The sequence below is a fragment of the Dromiciops gliroides genome, chromosome 4, assembly GCF_019393635.1.
Source record: "Dromiciops gliroides isolate mDroGli1 chromosome 4, mDroGli1.pri, whole genome shotgun sequence".
Classification (NCBI taxonomy): Eukaryota; Metazoa; Chordata; class Mammalia; order Microbiotheria; family Microbiotheriidae; genus Dromiciops; species Dromiciops gliroides.
In genome coordinates, this window is record NC_057864.1 from 13,340,696 (window position 1) to 13,362,103 (window position 21,408).

General features: G+C 41.4%; 1 protein-coding gene across 7 annotated transcripts in view; it reads right to left on the reverse strand.

Annotated features, from left to right (window-relative positions):
• Window positions 1-461: 461 nt before the first annotated feature.
• Window positions 462-21,408, reverse strand: part of LEPROT — a 31,171-nt gene continuing 10,224 nt past the window's right edge. For 5 of the 7 annotated variants that reach the window (XM_044005130.1, XM_044005129.1, XM_044005132.1 and 2 more), the window contains 2 exons: window positions 17,866-18,052; window positions 15,859-16,450 (listed from right to left, as the gene is read on the reverse strand). In XM_044005130.1, coding sequence (XP_043861065.1) covers window positions 16,223-16,450; window positions 17,866-18,052 — 415 coding nt within the window. In that variant the 3' untranslated portion in view covers window positions 15,859-16,222. Of the gene's footprint in view, window positions 2,146-11,422; window positions 13,863-15,858; window positions 16,451-17,865; window positions 18,053-21,408 lie in introns of those variants that run through there. The other 2 variants (XM_044005134.1, XM_044005133.1) reach the window with 2 other exon arrangements.

Below are 21,408 nucleotides of genomic sequence, written 5' to 3' on the forward strand. Positions count from 1 at the left end.
GTTCTACATATGTGCAAAAAGGTCAGGTTCAGAATTGTAGTAGAAGTTACAATGTACCTTATTCCAAGGCACCATATGCTATATATTCAATCTTATATTGGAATATATTACCAAAGATATATTTAGTATGGTATATATCACTTTTTTTTTTTTTGGTGAGCCAGTGACTTGTCCAGGATCACACAGCTAGCAAGTGTCAAGTGTCTGAACCAAATTTGAACTCAGGTCCTCCTGAATCCAGGGCCGGTGCTCTATCCACTGCACCACGTAGCTGCCCCACTATATGTCACATCTTAAGCAGAACATTAAATGATTTCTCATTTGACTTCCCTGAAAATCTGGCAATCTAAAATATTATTCAACCAATCAAAAGACATATATTATGCACCTACTACATACCAGGCTTTCTGCTAGGTAGTGAGAATATGACAAAAAATAAATCATTCCTTCCTTGAGGAGCTTAATACATTTTTATTTGTCTTTCCTGATGATTTTATAACAACCTACATGCACTTAAAATAAATCTGATACTGTGAAGGAAATAGAACCAGGAACCCAATATACAAAATGACAATCAAATGGAAAGAATGAAGTGAAATGGAACATTTAAGTTAAAATGGCTAAGAGAAGAATTAACATCAGAGAATTAAGAAATGTGTCTCTCTCCTTTCTTTGTAGAAGTGTTGGAATATTGCATCTACTCCCAGACAGTTGGTGAATTAGCTGATTTTGCTAAAATGCTTTTTTTCCCCTCTTTCTTTTTTTTTTTTTTACTATATTTTATAAGATATGGATAATTGGGTAAGGGAGAAGGCAATAAGAAGTAAGAGTGATATAAAAATGAAATATTTCAATAAAATAAGATTTGAAATATAAATTTAATGTGTATTCATAAAAATATTTTAAATTGGGACACGTGATTTTCTCTTATCTGTTTCTGAATAAAGTTCAAAGTTTGATCATATTTGGGTCAGAGACAAAGCTGGAAGTGATCTTGGAGGTCATCACATCCAATCTCTTCATTTGACAATTGGGGAAACTGAGGCCCAGACAAATGAAGTGACTTGTCCAAGGTCCCATAGGTAGTAAGTAACAGAGGCAGGCTTTAAACTCAGGTTCTCTGGCCATAAATCCTAAGCTCTCTTCTCTGTCCCACATACTTCAATGGAACAATGAATCACCAATATGGTCACCCACTCTGGGGACACAAGAAGCAATCCAGCCACACATTTTCATCCTGAAAGATCTTTGTTCACATGTCTCCCATTAGTCACTCATGGAGCATTTACCCAACAAGCTGGAGGTCTACTGAGTTATTTGTCATTCATCGGTTCATAGAGTTAGAGGCAGAAGATACATCAAAGGCCATTAAATCCACCCACCTCATTTCACAGATGAGAAAACTAAGGCAGATCTGGGATTCAAATCCAGAGCATAGGATCAGGAACTCCCTCGTTTTATAAATGAGCATCAGTGTCTTGGCCAGCATCACACAGCTTGTAAGGATACAAATTCAAGTCCTCCTGACCCCAAGTCCAGCCCTTGATCCATTGAATCGCTGGGATCCTCTGATAGGAAAGCCACTGCTCTTCCCATGATACCAAGCAGCCCACTCTTGCCATAGCAGCTTACAGGATGATCATGTATGCAGCAATAACAAATGGCCCCAGACTCATTTTAACTGGATTTGTGAAATACAGAAGATGTAAAAAGACTGGAATTCCAATCCTTAAGGCTTTCTTTTTTTTTTTTATGAATGAAACAAGTTTGCAGCAATAATTAAATGAGGCAGTTTTATGATGTATCCTTCCTTGGGGAAACATCACTAAGCAAGTTTTACAAATAGACTTTAATAATTCAATACTTCATAGCATGCCCTCTGTACTTTAATTCAGGAATAGACAACTCTGAAAGTGTAATATGTAACAATACCTTCTTGGAATTAAAAAATCATGTACAATCCAATCCCAGAATCTTGGAATTGGAAGGGATCTCAGGTGCCTTTCACAGCTGAAGAAACTGAGGTCAGGAGAAGTTGTCAGTCGGTCAAGGTCACACAAATCATAAATATCCATGATGGGATTTGGACCCCAAGGAATCCAGGTTCCTCTGACTTTGTACTTTTCCTTGTAGTTCAAACTTTACCTGGCCAAAAAAAAAATCTAATATATAAAACATAGCCTACCTTCTCTTAACTGGCCATTCGAGAATAAGGAACTATGAATGTGTGCTCCATGCTTTTCAAAAAAAGAGCGTGCTTCCATTAAACCTGGCAGTAACTTCTAATGTATCAACTTCTGCTGAGCACCCTCAGGGAGCAATGCCTGGCATACTGTGTGCTCTTTTTTTAATATTTATTGTTCATATTTATTGCTTGTGGATTATTTGATAAAAAGAATGGTCAGTTTTCCCATGTGAATGAATGCCACAGAAGTGCCCAGAAGGCAAATGGAAATTTCGAAGGGAACATAGAAAAATATTATAGGAGTCATAGGAACAAAAAGCATGAGTTTTCACTCACTAGTTGGTAAAAGAGGGGAGTACATGGAAGCAATTATATGATAGGGTCCCAGATTTCAAGCTAGAAGGGAGCTTCAAGTTTATCTAGCCCAGATCTCTCATTTTATGGCTAAGAAAAGCAAGGCCAATATAGAAGTGACTTACTCAAGCTCATACAGCCAATGAATGGCAAAGCCAGGATTTGAACCCAGATCCGACTCTAGGTAAGATGCCCTTTGCATCTGTCTTGGCAACTTCAGCATAGGCCACCAAGAAACTCTTTCTACCCATTTTTTCCACTATTATAGAACTCCTTCCACAAACTTCCCACTCTAGTAAACATTTCTTCAGTGTGGACCATTCCCAGGGAAAACTCTGAAGTGTCAAGGAGAAGAGACTGAATGTAGAAATTCCATTCATGGCTTGCTCTACCAAGATAAGTCCTAGGGAGCTGTCTAAGGTTCAGAAGTAAAGACACTCAGTAAATAAGCCGCAGAGGAAGGATTTTAATCCATCTCTTCCTGACTTCAAACCCAGTGTTCTAACCACTGCTCTATCTCTGGAATTAGGTAAAAAAGAAAGAAAAGGGATTGAACTTGATCAGTCATTGAAAGGAGCAGATATTTCAAAGACCCAATCTAAGGTACCACCGTCTTCACCACTTGCTGCTACGAAATCTAGATGCCTATGAGTCGGGGCAAAGTTTTCTTCTTGTCTTCTCCTTGACCATTCCGAGAGGTGTTATCTTCACCCTGTGACTGAAGGAACTTGTGGGAACAAGAAGGAGCAATGGATAGAGGGTAGAGAAATTTAACATCCCAGAAAAAGATGTCAGACTGTCCAAAACTCGTGTGATTGACCTACATTAGAATAGAAGGCAACCAGTCCAAGCCTTTCATTTGACAAATGAGGAAGCTAAGGGCTCCAAGAAGTAAAGAAATGTGTGCAGGTTCACACAGGCAGTATGGGATTTGATCCCACATCCTCTCACTAGAAATGAAGCCCTCTCTCTATGGTCCCATGCTGATTCCCATAAATTTGCCCTATTTCCTACCTCCTAGACTTTCCTTAACATGGCTATAGGGACCAGCACAGCCCTCAGGCCCTCCATCCATGATCATTCATTCTACCTACATAACCACTGGGCCACATTCACCAATTGTACAAGATCAGATGTTCTCCTGAACATCCAAGATTGAAACTGGGCCCTTGACATTTCTATTGAAATGTTGACTTTGCCCTTCATGGAGGACGTAAATCAGAAATAATTTGAGTCATATTCTCTTTTCAAGCTAGTTACATAAGTCTTTTTTTAAAATTATATGTATCAAAACCATGTTTCCCATTAAAGTTTAATATAAGGTCAACAAATTGTTTATTTGAGTAGTACTTTACAAGTCCAAATTTTTTCAGTGTGTGATAAAATAATGGGACTTGGCAGATGCCCAGGAGCACCACCTGAAGACTGATTTGGAATTGATTGAATTGGGTGAGACTGAGAGACTGAGAACCTACTTAATGATGATTAAATCAGGACCACACCTGGCCACCCCAGTGGGGTGTTGTTCTCAGAGGCTGTGGACTGCAACATCAACAGGAGACAGCTCTCAACCAATCAACTTGAAGAACCTCCCATTTTGCGGAGGAGGACAGGAAGTAGGAAGCTGAGGCTGGCAGATGGGATCTTGCTTTTTTGGTTCGAGACATTGGCGGCAGACCTTCACATGGGCTATAAGGAAAGCTAGGATTTCCGTGCTATAAGGGATCTGTTCTCAATCTTTCGCTCTCTTCATTATCTTATAATATATCTTTAAATAAATCCTTAAAAGCCAAAACTCTTACTGAATGTATCAGTGATTTTAGCCAGTTTCTCCCCAAAACTGGGGGGGAGGGGACAGATTAGAACCCACATTAGATTTTAAACAACACAAGTACCAAGTGGGTTATTTGGAGGAGAGAGGGAAAACATTCAAATAGATTGGTTGGAGTACAGCAAAATAAGAGATCTATGTGGGAAAGTGAGTGGTACTAGAGTTGGAGTCAGGAGGACCTAAGTTCAAATTCTGCCTTAGATATTTAACTGTCTGTGTGACACTAAGCAAGTCACTTAACATCTTCCATCGTCAACTTCTTCATCTGTAAAATGGGGGAAAGAATAGAACTTATATCATAGGGTTACTGTGAGGATCAAATAACATCTATAAAACCCTTTGGAAATTTTAAAGCACACAATGTCAGCTGCTATTATTTGGAATCAAGGACCTGGGTTCAAATCCAGACTCTATCACTTGTATACCAACAGGTAGCTTCACTTTTGGAATCTCAGCTTTCTCCTCTATAAAATGAGATGTTGGACTAGATCAGGGGTTCTCTACCAGGAGTTCACAGACATCTAAGGGGTCCATGGAGAGATCCGAGTCCAAAAAGTTGGACAGGGGAAAAATTGTAGCTTCAGTTGAGCTAATCTTTCATTGAAATTGAACATTTCGGGGCAGCTAGGTGGCACAGTGGATAGAGCACAGGCCCTGGATTCAGGAGTACCTGAGTTCAAATCTGACCTCAGACACTTAACACTTACTAGCTGTGTGACCCTGGGCAAGTCACTTAACTCCAATTACCTCACCAAAAAAAAAAAAAAAAGAAATTGAGCATTTCTTTCCATTATGAATGTAGGCAACAAACCATAGTAGATTTAGAAGTATCTGTGACTGTGTGACCAGAAACCAGGAATCTTTTCATATCACATTATAATTGTGGTAGATAGCTTGATATTGCATTTACAGTCATCATGACTGCAAAATTACAGTGATCATTAAACTTGTCTCTAATCACATGTAATCCCAGTCTGATTGTCTACATTCTGTATTTCAGTATCATTTATTTCCTTTGTAATGTTATTTATTTTATTTTCCACGTGTAAAAACATAATTCTGAGGAGTCCATGGGCCTCACCATACTGCCAAAGGGGTCTATGATACAAGAAAGGTGAATAGCGGGACTGGATAACCTCAAATATCCTCTCAGCCCTAAAGCTCTTATCATGCTTTCCAGCCTTTCCATATTTTGTTTTTACTTCTTCCAAACCCTACCTCTCCATCTCCCTACCAATAGAGTAAATTCTAAACTCTCTGCAGATGGGTTGGTCACAGCCACTTGCTAGTCATTTGAGAAAGTGAGATGCTGGACTTGCAATCAGAAAGACCTCAGTTCAAATTTGGCCTCAGATATTGACTAACTGTGAACTCAGACAAGTTCTGTGCTGCCTCAGTTTTCTCATCTGTAAAGTGAAGATCATAATTGCACCTTATCTCTTAGGTTTGTTGAGAGACAAAGAAGACAATATTTGTAAAGCACTTAGCAAGCCTTAAAGTTTTATATAAATGATAACTTTTGGGGGCAGCTAGATGGCTCAGTGTATAGAGCTCCAGTCTTGGAGTCAAGAGGACCGGAGTTCAAATCCGACCTCAGACACTTAACACTTATGGGCTGTGTGACTCTGGGCTCAACGCCACTTAACGCCAACTGCCTCACCAAAAAGAAAAAAAAAAACTTTGTTGGAAATAAATGATAACTTTTTATTAGCTCTTATTATACCTTATTCCTGCTACCTGGGACAACTCCTAAACTCCATCTTCTAAAGTCTTCTTTGTATCTGAGTAAACTTTAGTATTCCCCAAAGAAAAGCACCAAGATGAAGGCATATCTAGTCTATCTAGCTGTTGGCTGGTACAAGTCAAATATAAGAGATTTGGGCATTGTCTGTACTGCCTTCTTCACCATTAGCATAGATGATTCAAAGTTGGTCATAACCCTTGGAAAATGTACTCCAAAGATTCTGCAAAAGACAAACCACCCAAGAAAAAATTTTGATAGTATCTTGGAATGATGAACTCTGGAATTCACATCACACAATGGTAAAAAATCATAGAGACAACACACCCTAATCATGACCTGACAACTCTGCTTGGAAACCAGTGAAATTGTTATAAACATTTCTTAGCAAAGTAATAGTAGCTATGTGAATCCTGATTTCTTACACTGGCAAATATTCCAACAAAGTTATATGGAAACAGTGACACCGATATCCACAGACAAATTCAAAGCTAATCACCTTTTCCTGAGAATTATTGGCTTTGAACTTAAAGCTGGAAAGGACCCTAAAAGTTCATCTAATTCAGCCCCAATATCTGACAGAGGAGCATGGAGACCCAGAGATGATAGGAGTCTTGACCAAATTCACACAAACCAACAGGTTAGAGCCCGGGTTCAAACTCAAGGGTTCTGATTGCAAGCTTAGGTATTTAGCAATGTTCATTGCAAGAGAACTTGAGAAGGAATGAAGGTCTGTCATCTTCATGTAGATGGAGCTATCGACATACATGTCTAGACACAGAGATATACATTGACAAAGAGATATATGATAGAATAATTAGGGTTATTTACACACTTACATGCACACACATACACATATATGTATATGAACATTGTATTGATACTGTATGATAGATAGTTGAGACATATGTATGCACGTTTGTATGTACATATGTGTACATGATATTCTAAAAGCAGAGGATATAGATGATAGAATGGGGCTTTCAAACATGTGTGTGCTTCATACATACACATACATGTGTACATGTATGCATTTAAAATTCTATCTACATATTTGGATACTATAAACGTGTATATATGATAGATGAGGCATATGTAGATATATTATACAAGAGAATAGTTGGGGTCTTTATGTATGTATTTGTACATAAGAAGAATAAATAGATGTTATATGATAGGATCATTAGGATCTTCCTATGTGTTTATATGTAAAAACCCTAAGTTTATGTGTGTATGCACATGTGTGTATTTACACACACACACACACACACATATATATATATATATATATACACACATATATATATATATATATATACACATTTACCTTTTTACATTGGGATCCCCAGTAAGCTCCTTAAAGATAGGAATTATTTGGAAAAGCCTCATGATGAAGCACACACACCATTCACCTCCAAAGAAAGAACTGATATTGATGGAACACCGACTGAAGCTGCTGTCACGTTCTTCCATTTTTTTCTTTTATTCAAGTTTTCTTGTACAAAATGACCAATATGTTTGTAACGATTGGAATGACGCCACCTGCTGGAGACTTACTGTAGAAGAGTTCCGCCCATGAAGCGAAGGTCTTTGAGGGCAAGACCAGGACTCTTTTCTTTGGCGTCAGGAGGTGATACGGGCTAGTAGGAAGAGGAAGGAAGAGACTGGCGCTCAGGCTCACTCTCTTTCCTCTGGACTCTGGTGGAGAGCGGAGCTAGAAATGCTCTCTCCCTTTAATAGATAGAAATCTAGGCCTTTCCTTCTCTCTTTACCAAATTCTTATTCTCCTTAATAAACGCTTAAAAGTCTAACTCTTGCTAAAGCTTATAATTTATTGGCGACCACTCATTAAATATTTTAGACAATTTAGCTAGAATTTTAGCCCTTAACATGTTTTACATAATTGCACATATATAACCTATATCTGATTGCTTACTACCTCAGGGAGGGGGGAGGGAGGGATGCAAGGATAGAATTTGGAACTCAAAACTTTAAATAAAAATGTTTAATCCTTAAAAAAAATAAATAATCCATATATATATATGGATATATATATATAGGGATTATTTTGCTCTTTTACCCCTAGTGCCTAGCACATTGCCAAGCACGTAGTAGATGTTTAATAAATGGCTGTTGGATTCCATTCCACCCCAAGAAATCAGTGAGTAGTGAAGGTCCAGAAGAACAAATTGAATGTTCAACTTATAAGCAGTCTCCAGTTAACAAATAGCATGCATATATGAAGCTCTTTGAGCTCCCTCTCCAAATCTCACTTGCCCTAGGCAGTTAGCACTCCAGAGGTAGGCTTACTATGCTCCTTACGTTTCCAAGTTTAACCCAGAAGGGTTGGGATTTCCAGTATTATTGTATATGGGGTCTCATCTGCTGTGAATCTTCTAATATCAATTAACCAGTTGACATTGATTATTATTTTTTTTTTTTGGTGAGGTAATTGGGATTAAGTGACTTGCCCACGGGCACACAGCTAGTATTAAGTGTCTGAGGCCAGATTTGAACTCAGGTCCTCCTGACTCCAGGGCCAGTGCTCTATCCACTGCACCGCCTAGCCGCCCCCTAAATCAATTATCTTTTACAAAAGGATATCTGCCAAGAATGCATAGCAAGGGTGGGTTTGTCTCAACTCATGGCATACTCTTCTCTTCGCAGGGCAGGCTCAAACTCAAAGCACAAAGATACAGAAGCATACATATAGAGGATGGGTGCAGTTCATGACTTCTGGTACCTGACATTCCTCTTTACTTTGGGACAGTGTCTTGCCTCATGGCTCAATCCCCTGGACCAAATCAAGCAGATCGTCTTCCAGGAAGAAAGGTAGATGACTTACATGTTTTTGTACGCACATTGAGGTCCAGCTCTTCAGACATTTAGAAGATTATTGATTGCTGCAGTACCTGCCCATCAGTTACTCATGGCCAGAAATAGGCTTACTGAAACTCCTTATGTTGAACTGAAATCAGTCAGGGAATATAGTCCTTGCTGTGAATGTCCCACAAAGGACAAATCCATACATGCTCAAAGGACCAGGCCATCACTGGCCAATCCCTCCTACCCCTACGAGATCTCACTACTACACGAGCACCATGATCCTTTTGGGGGAAAGCAAAACTTCAAGCTTTGTGAAAAGCTCCGAGTTCAGGAGTAGAGGAAAGAGAAAAAGCTATTAAGGATACTCACCTATCTGCGTAAACTACTGCCTCCAAATGTCTTCTCTCTACCCTCTCTGCATTTCTTTGGTTTCACATTTTTATGTTGCCTAACAAATGAATAAAGACCCTCCCTTAAAAGTACAGATTGTGCAAATGCTTTGTACCAGTCCTGACCTCTCTGCAGCCTCTGACACTGTGAATCACCCTCTTCTCCCTCAAACTCTCTCCCCTCTCCATTTTCAGGAAGCCGATCTGGTTCTCCTCCCTCTCTGAATACTCCTCCCCAAGCTTACTTGGATCTTTATCCAGGACCTACCTGCTAACCATCATAATCTCCCAAGGTCCTGTACTGGACTCTCTTCTCTTCTTCTTCTTCTTGACTATTTCATTTGGTGATCTTATCAGCTCCCAAGATCAAAGAGAACATCTTTTCTTTGCCTTCCAAAACCCTTCATAATCTGCCTGCTCCTCCCTTTCCATTTTCTGTGACCCAGTGTCACCATCCTTCTTACTCTTCCTGGCACATAACACCCCATCTCCCAACTCTCCATCATTCTCTCTGACTGTCCCCTAGCCCAGAATGCTCTTCCTCTTCAGCCCTACCTTGTGACTTCCTCAGCTTTCTTCAGGTCTCAGCTAAAGTCCCACCTTCTACAAGAGGCCGTTCCCAATACTCCTTAATCTTAGTGCCTTCCCTCGGAGAATACCCGGAACTTATTCTATACATAGTTGTTTCTTTGCAAGTCATTTCCTGCATTAGACCAGGAGGTTTGAGAGGAGGGGATGGTCTTTGCCTTTTTGTGTATCCCCACAACTTAGCATAGTGCCTGGCACTTAATAAGTACTTAAGAAATGTTGTTGACTGACTGAATCATTAGTGTAAATTAGCTCTGATTGCTTCACCTATCCCCACCTGAAATAGAGCAGCTAGACTTCAAATATTGGGAATTTTTGAGCATATCGAAGTCACATAAGAAGCTGCGACCCAGTGGCCACAGACTATTAGAGCTAGAACAGGCCCCAGAGATATAGCTGGGCTCCTTCAGGTTGATCCTGAGGCTCATGTGTAGCACTCTAAAATTCATAAGCAACTATTTCCCTCTTTATTCAAATATACATGGGAAACAAAGATACAAAGTGGCCTAGAGCTACCTTCAGAGTTACAGGTAGAGTGGCAGAGGTCACTTCCGTCCTGTCAGTTTCCTTTCCTAGGCCAAAATAGAGCAGAATCACAGGGCTCGAAAATGTTAGTCGTGTGTTTTCAGAGACCCCAAATGCATATATCAAGCGTGTCTCTGGCGCTTTTGCCAAACAGAGAAAATTCTGCCCGCAATGGACAATGCAGCATATACATTCAAACATCTCCAAGTTCTAAGTCATTGCTATCATTCAGAGTTCTTGGGAGGGCTTCCTACCAGTCCAGAGGCCCCATGGAGCCATCCTTTATTTAGATTTCTGAACTCATTTAAAATGTGTCGACAGAGCAAGGATGTGGTTGGGTGGGCCCTCTTAAAAAGGTGAGGCATTTTAGGGTTGACACTGTTATAAATTATTCACCTGTCAACATCAAAACATTAGGCTAAATAACCCCAAGGACAAAAAGTTACCCCTGCTGGAGTGCTATATCTGAATAGATATCTCAAAGGCTGCATCCATGATTCTACAGGAGAATTTTATAGTGCCAAAAGTCTACCCTCCTCGGACGGAGGTGGTGAGCCTCCAACCTTGAAGCAAGCCCTTCCTGATAGCAAGCCATATAATCACATTTTCTTTCCAAAATCAAATCTTCTGAAGTCATAATGAATTATGTTGCTATGATTAAAGGGAAAATATTTAACTATTTAATATGACAACCTGTTTATACATATTCTGTGCTCTAAAAATTGGAAACTCTTCCACTGTTGATTTAAATACACATGGAAAATAGAAAGTTGCACATGATATCACACACACACACACACACACACACACACACACACAGAAAAAGAACTATCTTCAATGTTAGCTACAAAAGAGGTATAATTGTTGTGTCCAGCTTCCAGAGTCTTGTTAGACTTTAAAAGCATGAGTCACTTTTTTAAATTATGGATCGCAAGAGGGACATTTTTGCAATCTATAAAATAAAGCCAGTTATCACGCACCAATCAGATTTTGTAAAATGGTTATATTCCACTCAGAATGATGTACATAAAAGTAAAATAAACATAAGGCAGAAAAGTCAGTTGATTATATCCAATATAGTCTATGTTACAGGAATTGATAAAGGTGTCAGTCGGTGCTACAGACAGATTTTATAAAATACAATGGTTGTGGGGGCAGCTAGATGGCGTAGTGGATAAAGCACCGGCCCTGGATTCAGGAGTAACTGAGTTCAAATGCAGCCTCAGACACTTAATACTTACTAGCTGTGTGACCCTGGGCAAGTCACTTAACCCCAATTGCCTCACCAAAAAAAAAAAAAAATACAATGGTTGTTCAATTACACAGGCAGGTTAGTGAAATGAAGAAGCAGCTTGTCCACCCTGACTGAGACCTTCCGCATCCTGTACTCGTTGTCCCACTGGAGAAGGGGACAGGGTGTGAAGGAATAACTAGAAAGAGGAACATCAACACAAAAGAAAGAACTGTAGGAAAGAAAGAATCCCTGCTCAACTCTGCCCAATGACCCTGCTGATAAGGAAAAACAAAGAGAATTAGAAGAAAATGGACCCAAAAGGAAGAATTGAAGTGTATGAGAATCCCTGCTCAATTCTGTCCGATGACCCTGCTAATAAGGGAGAACAAGAAACCAAAGGTTAGGGATAGGAAGGAAAGAAACGAGTCATCCTTTAGAAAAAGGGCTCACTCTAGCCTGCTTCTTCTCGGGCCCCCAATGACCCTGGTGGGCTTCTGACCTGTGTCCTCACATCTACCACTGCCTGTGTTAAAATGATCAATGTTCCTAAATTCTAGAATAAAGGCTTATACCTGGAAGAGGCCTTTGAAGTCATATAGTCTGACACCTTCATTTTACAGATAAGGAAACTGATGCACAGAGGAGGGGGAGTGACTTGTATGAGGTCATGCAAGCAGGAAATGACAGCTGGGATTTGAACCCAGTCACCAATGAAGGGATAGGGAGAAAGGTCATCTACTGGGAACTTCCTTTACTAATTAAGAGGAACATAGGAGCAATGCACTATGAACAACATCATCACAAACCCTAGACCTGGAAGGGACCCCATGAGAAGCACATGGCCTAGCTGTCTGCCTTCAAGCTGCTATGGGAGCATCAGCCCCATTTTACAGGGAAGCCAACTGAGGCCAAAAGAGTTTAAGTCACAACGCGTAGTCAGGAATAGAACCCAGGTCACCTGCTTCCCAGTACAGTCCCCTTCTAAATAACTCGGGGGAAAGGGGTGCCCACGCCTATAATTTCATCCTGTAGAAAATTCCCCAAGGAAATTTCCTTCCACTGATGCAAATCAGCCATTTACCTAGAAACTGACCTAGAGAACTGCCTGGGGGCCATGAGAAATGGAGTGATTTCCTCGAGCCTCACAGTTAGAATGTATCCAGAGGAAGGACATGAAGCTAGATCTCCCGGACACCAAGGCTGGCCCACTGTCCACTGCACTGCACTCACTGGGACTCTAACGCCAGGGTTCTCAGCCTTGGTGTCACAGACCTCTCCCTTGGCCAATCAGGCCAAGCCTGGGGACCCTTTCCCAGAATCAAACAAAACACACAGAATGACAGAGGAAACCAAAGGTCAGTCAAAATGGAGACCTAACTTTTAAAAAATTTTTTCCCATCTAAATTCCCAAATCCCCAGAAATCTATCCTCAGCTGTAGACTCAGGTGAAGTTACCCTGCTCTGAAGAATTCACCACCTCCATACTTCACAGCTAGATGGTATGAGGGACCTTAGCGATCAATTCAATTCCTCTGCATGCAATTAACATGAATTAAGCACCTAACATGGGACTGGATGCTGGGCATGCCAACTCCCTTCACAGCACTCCCTTGGTATGGTGCTCCCAAGCAGTTTCTAACTGTCTCCAGCTCAAGCACCATCTGCAATTTCCCTAGGCATATGTGCCCAGCTTTGTGGCACTGGTAAGCACTAACAGATTGCAGAGTTGTCATAAATAAATTTTAAAACAACACACACACACATGCACACACACACACACACACACACGCACACACACACACACACACACACACACAACTCAACCTGGAAAATGAGTGGAAACAAAAGGAAGCTAAATACAGAAATAGAATAGAAATGAATATGGGGAAAGAACTATCTGCTGGTAAGAGAACTGTTTAAGTTGCTGGTATATCCTCTTAGTAAACTGTGTTACCCAGATATAAAAAAGGCACATGAAAATGTGGGAAGGTGATATGACGTCACACCTCACGATTCAAACAATTGAGAGGAATTCATGGAGTACGAGTCCAAAGTGGTGTCCCTCCGACATCCTCCCTCTGCTACCAGCTGAAGTCATCCCCTCTCCCAAATACAAAGAAGAAGCCTTGAATGGTGGCAAAAATGACCGCATTGCCCGCTAACACCAGGCCGCAGGCTCCCCACTTGATCTGAAATGCAAGAAAAGAAAGACCATTACATCAGCCTTGATTTTATCCGCAGGCCACTATTTACCAAATCTTTGTGATTTTTACTCATTAAGAACATCAAACAAAATACTGCATGCAGATGCTAAAAGGTTTAATAAGCCATAGGCTGAACTATGGAGCTGTTAGACTAATTACTACTGAAATGGCTGCTAATTAAGCCTGATACCAGCCTCAATGTTTTCCCCATTAGGCACATTTCTCCAATCTACTCTCCCCCCCACAAAGAGGAGGGTTGCTCTAACTTAACAAAATGTAACAGAACGATAAATGAGGCCTATCACCATTTTGTGTACTCAGAACTCTGAATCAGGATGGGAGATTGGTTTTTCATGAAAACAATGTCAACAATAATCATTTGTGATACACAGGCAAATAGCTTTCTGGAGTTGGGGAGCAGTAGACCAAACATAGTAGGCACACAGAGAGATGAGAGAGCCCTCTAGTGGACATCAGTGTTTTAGCTGCTAGAGCTAGATTGGGTAAGCAGCATGAAGATTAGGGACCCCTTCCCAGGATTCCATTTTTAAATGCATAAAATAAAACACAGAGAATTGCAAAGAAAGCAAATTATATCGAAATACAGTTACACCCAAAAAAGGTTTTACATTTGTGCACACCAACTTCAGGACCCCTTCATTAGAAAAGTGGAAAATTTGGCTCAGATGCAGCCAACACAGGACAAAAGGGTCAACAGTTTAGAGCTAAGGGAAACCTCTACGGTCCCAAAGTCAGTTCATGCAACAAGCATATGTTAAGTGCCTGATAAGCGCCAGGCACTATTCTAGGCACTAGTTGTGTAAGAAAGAAAAAACACTACTAATCAGAGCAAATTTATATTCTGTGTATTTCGCCTTTTTTATTGTCATTTTTAGCTGGGTCTGACTCTTAATGGCCCCATTTGGGATTTTCCTGTGGTGTGGTTTGCCATTTCCTTTGCCAGCTCATTTTACAGATGTGGAAACTGAGGCTTGCCTAGGGTCACACAGCTAGTGTCTGAGGTCAGATTTGAACCCAGGAAGATGAGTCTTCCTGACTCTAAGTTCAGCACTACAACCATTGTGCCACAGATGAGGAAAACTGATGCTCAGAGAGGTGTCATGATTTTCCCAAGGTCAACAGACAATAAGTGATAAAATCAGGATTTTAATTCAGGTCCTTTGACTCTAAATCTAATGTTCTTTCCACCATACCATGCAAAAGATCGCAAGACATTATGCAATGTTCATTGTAAGAAGGGGAGAAAGGGAAATCCTTAAAGGGAAATTTAAGAAGAGATGGTATAGAATAATACAGGGGAAATGCTGTGGAGAACTGCATTATTTCCAAAATAATTTCTCTTAACTGAAGTGAAATTGTGAGGCTAGAGGTGAATAAAAGGCCAAAATTCAGGGGACTATTGCAAACATGGTCCTCCCCCTTCTACCTCCATCTCTGAAATGTAATAGTTCTGGATTTGGGTTTTTGTCCTTTTTGAGACACAGAGACTAATCCTGTTTTGAACCTCTAACAGAATGTAATCAGTTCAATAAACAAGGTTTACCCTGAAGAAAAAACTGGGGAGGGAAGAGATAGCTGTGACCAAGTGTCTAAAAGACTCCCTATTATAATGGGAGAGAATGACTTTCCCATTAGAATGTTTCACTGATTGTAACAAAGAGATGGATTCAGATTTAATGTGACAAAGAGCCTCTTAACAATGAATGCCTTCAGATATTAGTGTACATTTATTGTGTATATATCTTCTATGTACATCTTTATTTGCATCTGGTCCCCCCATTAGACTGTGAGTTCCTTGAAGGGCAGTTAGGGGGCACAGTGGACAGAGAACCAAGCCTGGAGTCAGGAAGACTCATCTTCCTGAGTTCAAATCTGGCCTCAGACACTTAATAGTTGTGAGACCCTAGGCAAGTCACTTAACCTTGTTTGCCTCAGTCTCCTAACCAATAAAATGAGCTGGAGAAGGAATGGAAAACCACTCCAGTATCTTTGTCATGAAAATACCAAAAAAGTTGGATACAACTGATCAATAACAAGCTCCTTGAGGGAAGAGAATGCTCTCTGCCCAATGCTTATCAAGGTGCTTGGCACACTTAAAAAGTGACTGCAGACGTGGGTTGTCTTGGGAAATGATGGATTCTTCTTCCCTCAAGAACTGGAAGGCTCACTATTTGGAGAAGGGTCACTATTCTGCTGTTACCTAATTTCAAATCCAAGAAACAAGATGGCTCTCCCAAGTTAAACTCAACATATCTAATGTTACCACCATGCTGCTATGTTGCTTTTGTTTTCTATTATTTTTTGTCTATCACCCAGGGATGGTCCTAACTCGTGCATGAACTGCAATTAAGTGAGGCATAGTTGCAAAAAATTGTTAGCCTCACTCCTTCCTCAGGAGTCATCAAAGTCCAGTGGCAAGACGACAAAGTCAAGATGACGGGTGATGGCTCAGGACGCAATAGATGACCTTGGGATCTTCTATTTCTGACCACACTCTGAGCACTCCACAGCATCTGCTTCAGTTCATTCTGCCAGGGGGACGTCTTCCCGTGCTTAAGGTAGTGTGACAACATAATTATGAGAGACAAAATTCTGGGTAAATTATAATCAATTTTATCAGTCACGACTTGTAAGAGATTGACAAAAATGGCTCCTTAACCTCTCATTGTCCAAAAAAGAGAGACCATGTGGATACTTCTTCAGGTTTTTATGCCTTTTGGACAAGTCCACTGAGCAGCAATTCATCTAGCTGGTTACTTAAATTTGGAGGCAGGCTATATTAAAATATAAAAGGGCCACCAGACCAGTCCCAGCCTTGGTCTATCTATTCAGTGTGTACACCCTTTTCAATGGGTGAACTGAGTGATCCCTCCATAGACAAGAGGCCTTCCAATATAGACAAATCTCTCCTAAAAAATTCACTTGGGGGCAGCTAGGTGGCACAGTGGATAGAGCATCGGCCCTGGATTCAGGAGGACCTGAGTTCAAATCTGGCCTCCGACCCTTGACACTTACTAGCTGTTTGACCCTGGGCAAGTCACTTAACCCCAATTGCCTCACCAAAAAAAAAAAAAAAAAGTCACAATGTCTGATCAGCCTAAAAGGCCTCATCTCCACAAAAGGCTAAACAATAGCATGTTGGGAAAATAAATGGGAGACAGTTTATAAAGCAGAACGCAACTCCAAAAGTACAATGTGAACATCATCTAGTATTTCCATATTGTAGTACAGAGGAAAGGGGGCTGGACTTGGAGTCAGAGGACCTGGGTTCAAATTTCGGTGCTGACTGATGTTTACTTTCTCTGTGACCTTAGGAAAGTTACTCTTGGCCTCAGTTTCCTCGTCTGTAAAATGAAGTGTTGGCCTAGATGGGCTCTGAGATCCCTTCCTGTTCTGAATTTATGATCCTATGATCTGTCTACTACTATTTTTTATAAAAATTCAAAGAGGAAGTAATGTGGTATGACTAAGGACTACAGGAGAAGCAAAGTCAAGGTCAGAAAGGATTCTGGGAGTGCCTCTGATTGGCTGACTTACGAACAAGGACTAGGGAATAAAATATGGAAGGATGATGAGTGGATAGACCGGAAGGATATATATATAGAGAGAAAGAAACTGATGGATAGATATGGATAGACAGATGGAAGGATGGATGGATGGACATCGATAGATAGGTGGAGGTACATGGATAGATACACGGACAGACAAATAGATCTGGCCCTGAAGATTAAAGGCAAAATGAAGCTTGTGGACGACAGACGCAGACCTCCTGCTGGCAGAGATCTCCAAGGCCATTTGGTCCGATTTCCTCATTTTACAGATGAGACCCTGAGGAGTGACTTCCTGAGGTCACACAAGCTTAAGTGGCAGGATTCCAAGCCAGGCCCCCTGACTCCAGGGCTTCCAGTCCCAGGCGTGGACATGATCTCACAAACAAGCAGACGAACACACCCAAAATATCTCTTACCACAGAAACTCTTGCAAGGATGATAGGAAGTCCAAAAGCAGACACAACGATCCCTGTCGTTAAAAAGTACGCCAGTTCCTGACAGGCGCTGCTGGAGGCGTCCGAGTCATCTGTGATTCTCTTGGCAATGAAGTGAGGGATGGGGGAGATCACATGGAACATGAGCACGAAGAGAGGCCAGTACACTCTGTCGGGGAAGCGGGAGGAACAATGAAGAGTCAAAGCTGACCCGGGGGAAACCAGTGGCACCCCAAGTCCTCAGCACCTCTCAGTTGGAGGGGACCTTGCCAGATAAAATGGTGTAGAGGCAGCCCAGGGCAATGGAAGGAGCCCCACACTTGGGCTCTGTTCAAATCCCAGTTAAGTTAACCAGCTATTTGACAAGCTCCCCTCCCTGAGACACATGGAACAGGGAGGAAGCTCTGGCCTTGGCGTAAGGAAGGCCTCAGTTTCAATCTGGCCTCTTGCTAGTTGTATCACCCCCTAACAGGTTATTTAACTTGTCTTCCTCACTTTCCTCATCTGTGAAATGGGGATAATATTGCATCTCCTTCACAGGAATCAAATGAGATAACACATGAATGGCACTTTGCAAATATTTAAGGGCTCTAAATATGAAATCTTTTCTCAGTAATTATGCTTGATGTATGATCATGCTACTCCCTTACTCAATAAACTCAGGCTCCAACACAACCTTCTCTGTCTGGCATGTGGAGCCCTTCACGGCTGAGCCCTAATCTACCTTCCAGGGCTTATCTTGAGCTATTTCACCTTCACTCACAGCAGTCCAGACAAACTGGCCTTCTGGCACTGCCTCATCCATGCTATGCTACTTCCCACCTCCATGGCCTGTGCTTCTTAAAATCCCTACTTTCCATCAAAACTCTTCTCAAGCTCAGAGTCCACAGGACATCCTTCCCGATGACTTCATGTCTATGTTTTATAGACTTAGAAGCATGTGCGACATCTCCTTGGTTAACTGTTTTTTTTTGTTGTTGTTGTTGTTGTTGTTTTGTTTTTGTGAGGCAATTGGGGTTAAGTGACTTGCCCAGGGTCACACAGCTAGTAATTGTCAAGTGTCTGAGGCCATATTTGAATTCAGGTCCTCCTGACTCCAGGGCCTGTGCTTTATCCACTGCTCCACCTACCTGCCTCCTTGGTTAACTGTTGACATGTGAAAAAGCAACAAGATTCCATTCCTGATGTTACTTCAGTAACAATGATTTTCAATTCCATTCAATCTAACCGTCATCTGTTAAGCAACTTTGTAAAAGGCTAAATTCTGGGGATGCAAAGGCAAAATATGGAATAATTCCTGCCCTGGGGGAACTTATATTTTCCTGGAAGCTAAAAATATACCCAGATTAGTCAATACAAAGCCATTCAAAATAAGAGATGGCATTAACAATGGAGGGAACAAGGGAAGACTTCAGGGAAATGATGCCTGAGGCTAAACTTTGAAGAAAACACAATATTCTGAGATGGAGATGAGCAGGTTGTATGTTCTGGGCACAGGATATGGCTTATGCAAATGAGGTGGGAGAGCTCTGGGCATAGTTAGCTGTCCTGTTTGGCTGGAACATAGAGTCCTAATGGGGAATAACTCCGCAGCAGCAGCAGCAGCTCTGCTTGGGAAGGTCCAGCCTCCCCCAAGGTAGGTTGATCACCTGAAATATCATCACCAAGCACATTGACTCAGCTTTTGGATACTCAACAAGCTTCTTAGCTCCTTCAGCTTCCTCTGATTGATTGGACAGCTAGAAGGGGGTAGCAAGAAACTCCTCCCAAAACCATCCTTTTAGAGAGGGCTCAGAACTTTCAGAACTTCCCAGGTTCCCAGACGTTCCCAGAACTTCTCCATCCTCCATTAGCAGTTCAGCTTGGTGACTCTACCAACCATCATGAACTCAAACTTTCCTGGGCCCCCTTGCCCTGCTTTTCAGTCTCCTTTTGTGTACTGTCCTCCTCCATTAGATTGTAAGCTCCTTTTGGGCAGGGATGGTCTTTCTTTTTTGTATCCCCAAGGCTTAAAACAGCACATAGTAGACACTTAATGAATATGGATTGAATTGAATTGAGTTACTTGACATAAGGCTAGAAAAGAAGGCTGGAACCAGACTCTACAGAGCCTTGAAAAAGAGGCTGAGAAGTTTGTAGTTTGACTTATAAGGAATAGGGAGTCATTGAAGGTTCTTAAGTACAAGACAATCAGACTTAGGAAGAGCTTAGGAAGATAAATGGCAGCTCCACAAATTGAAGTAGGAAGAGGCTCAGATTTTCATCTTCTAGATCAGCCCCATAATTTCGCCAGTGTAAGGAACTCCCATGGAGGAAAGTCTCTACCAATGTCCTCCCACTACCAATTCAGAGCAGTAACAGCTCTATAACCTAAGTGGCTCAAGGGGTTTCCTTAGTGTTGAGGAGTTAAATGACACACAGTCAACATCAGTCAGAGGCAGGCTATGGATCCAGGGGGTCTCACCTTCCAGCCTGCCTGGAAGCACTTGACCCTTTTACCTCCCAGGCTCTTCACTGCTTGACTTGTGAGTGCCTTTCAGGGCATTCTTGCTGCATCCAAGATGGTTCCAGCCACGTGGCCACCTTTTCATTTCTGCCCTGCTGCTGGGTGGGCATCCCCTTCCCCACCACCATCACCCAACTTTCCTGCTCAGGAACCATGATGAAATCAATACTACCAGAGCTACTAGAAAGGGTTCAATCTCTCAGTCTACACCCCATGATTCCATTCACCAAACCTTATTTTACAAACCAAAACACACCTCTCCGGACTCCATTTCCCTATAGGTACTTTCTTCCCTAATAGAATTAAGTTCCCTGAAGGCAAGGGGCTGTATTTTATATTTGTATCTCCAGCAAACAGCACAATAAATCCATGATAAATGCTTTTTCAATCATTCATTTTGATGCATTAATTCCTGCCCACAAAACCTGTTCTCCAACCCTGATAACATGCATGCTGCCTTTCTCCAGAAATTGAAATACAATGAAAACTCCTCCCAAACCTGTCACCTCCTACATATATTGGGAGTATGCCCTGAATCAGATAGGTAGGATATGTTCATTTTAAGAAGCAGTGACAGGGGCGGCTAGGTGGCACAGTGGATAAAGCACCGGCCCTGGATTCAGGAGTACCTGAGTTCAAATCCGGCCTCAGACACTTAACACTTACTAGCTGTGTGATCCTGGGCAAGTCACTTAACCCCCATTGCACCAAGCAAAAAAAAAAAAAAAAAAAGAAGCAGTGATGGTTTGTCTTTAGGTACCCAAAGTTTTTATTTACTTAGGGGTTGGGGGAGTGGGCCACAGGACTCGGGGCATTGTATGAGGTTCCTTGCCTTGCAATGATTTGTGAGATGGCTTCTTGGAATTAGGAAGTTATCAGATAAAATAGAGAAGTCACCTTTCTCCTATGTGAATTAATGCCCACCCATTCATTCATCCTTTCTCTAACAGAATTAAACTTTCTCTTATACAAAGCTAATAGAGCCCAGATGGGTGAAAACACACACACACACACACACA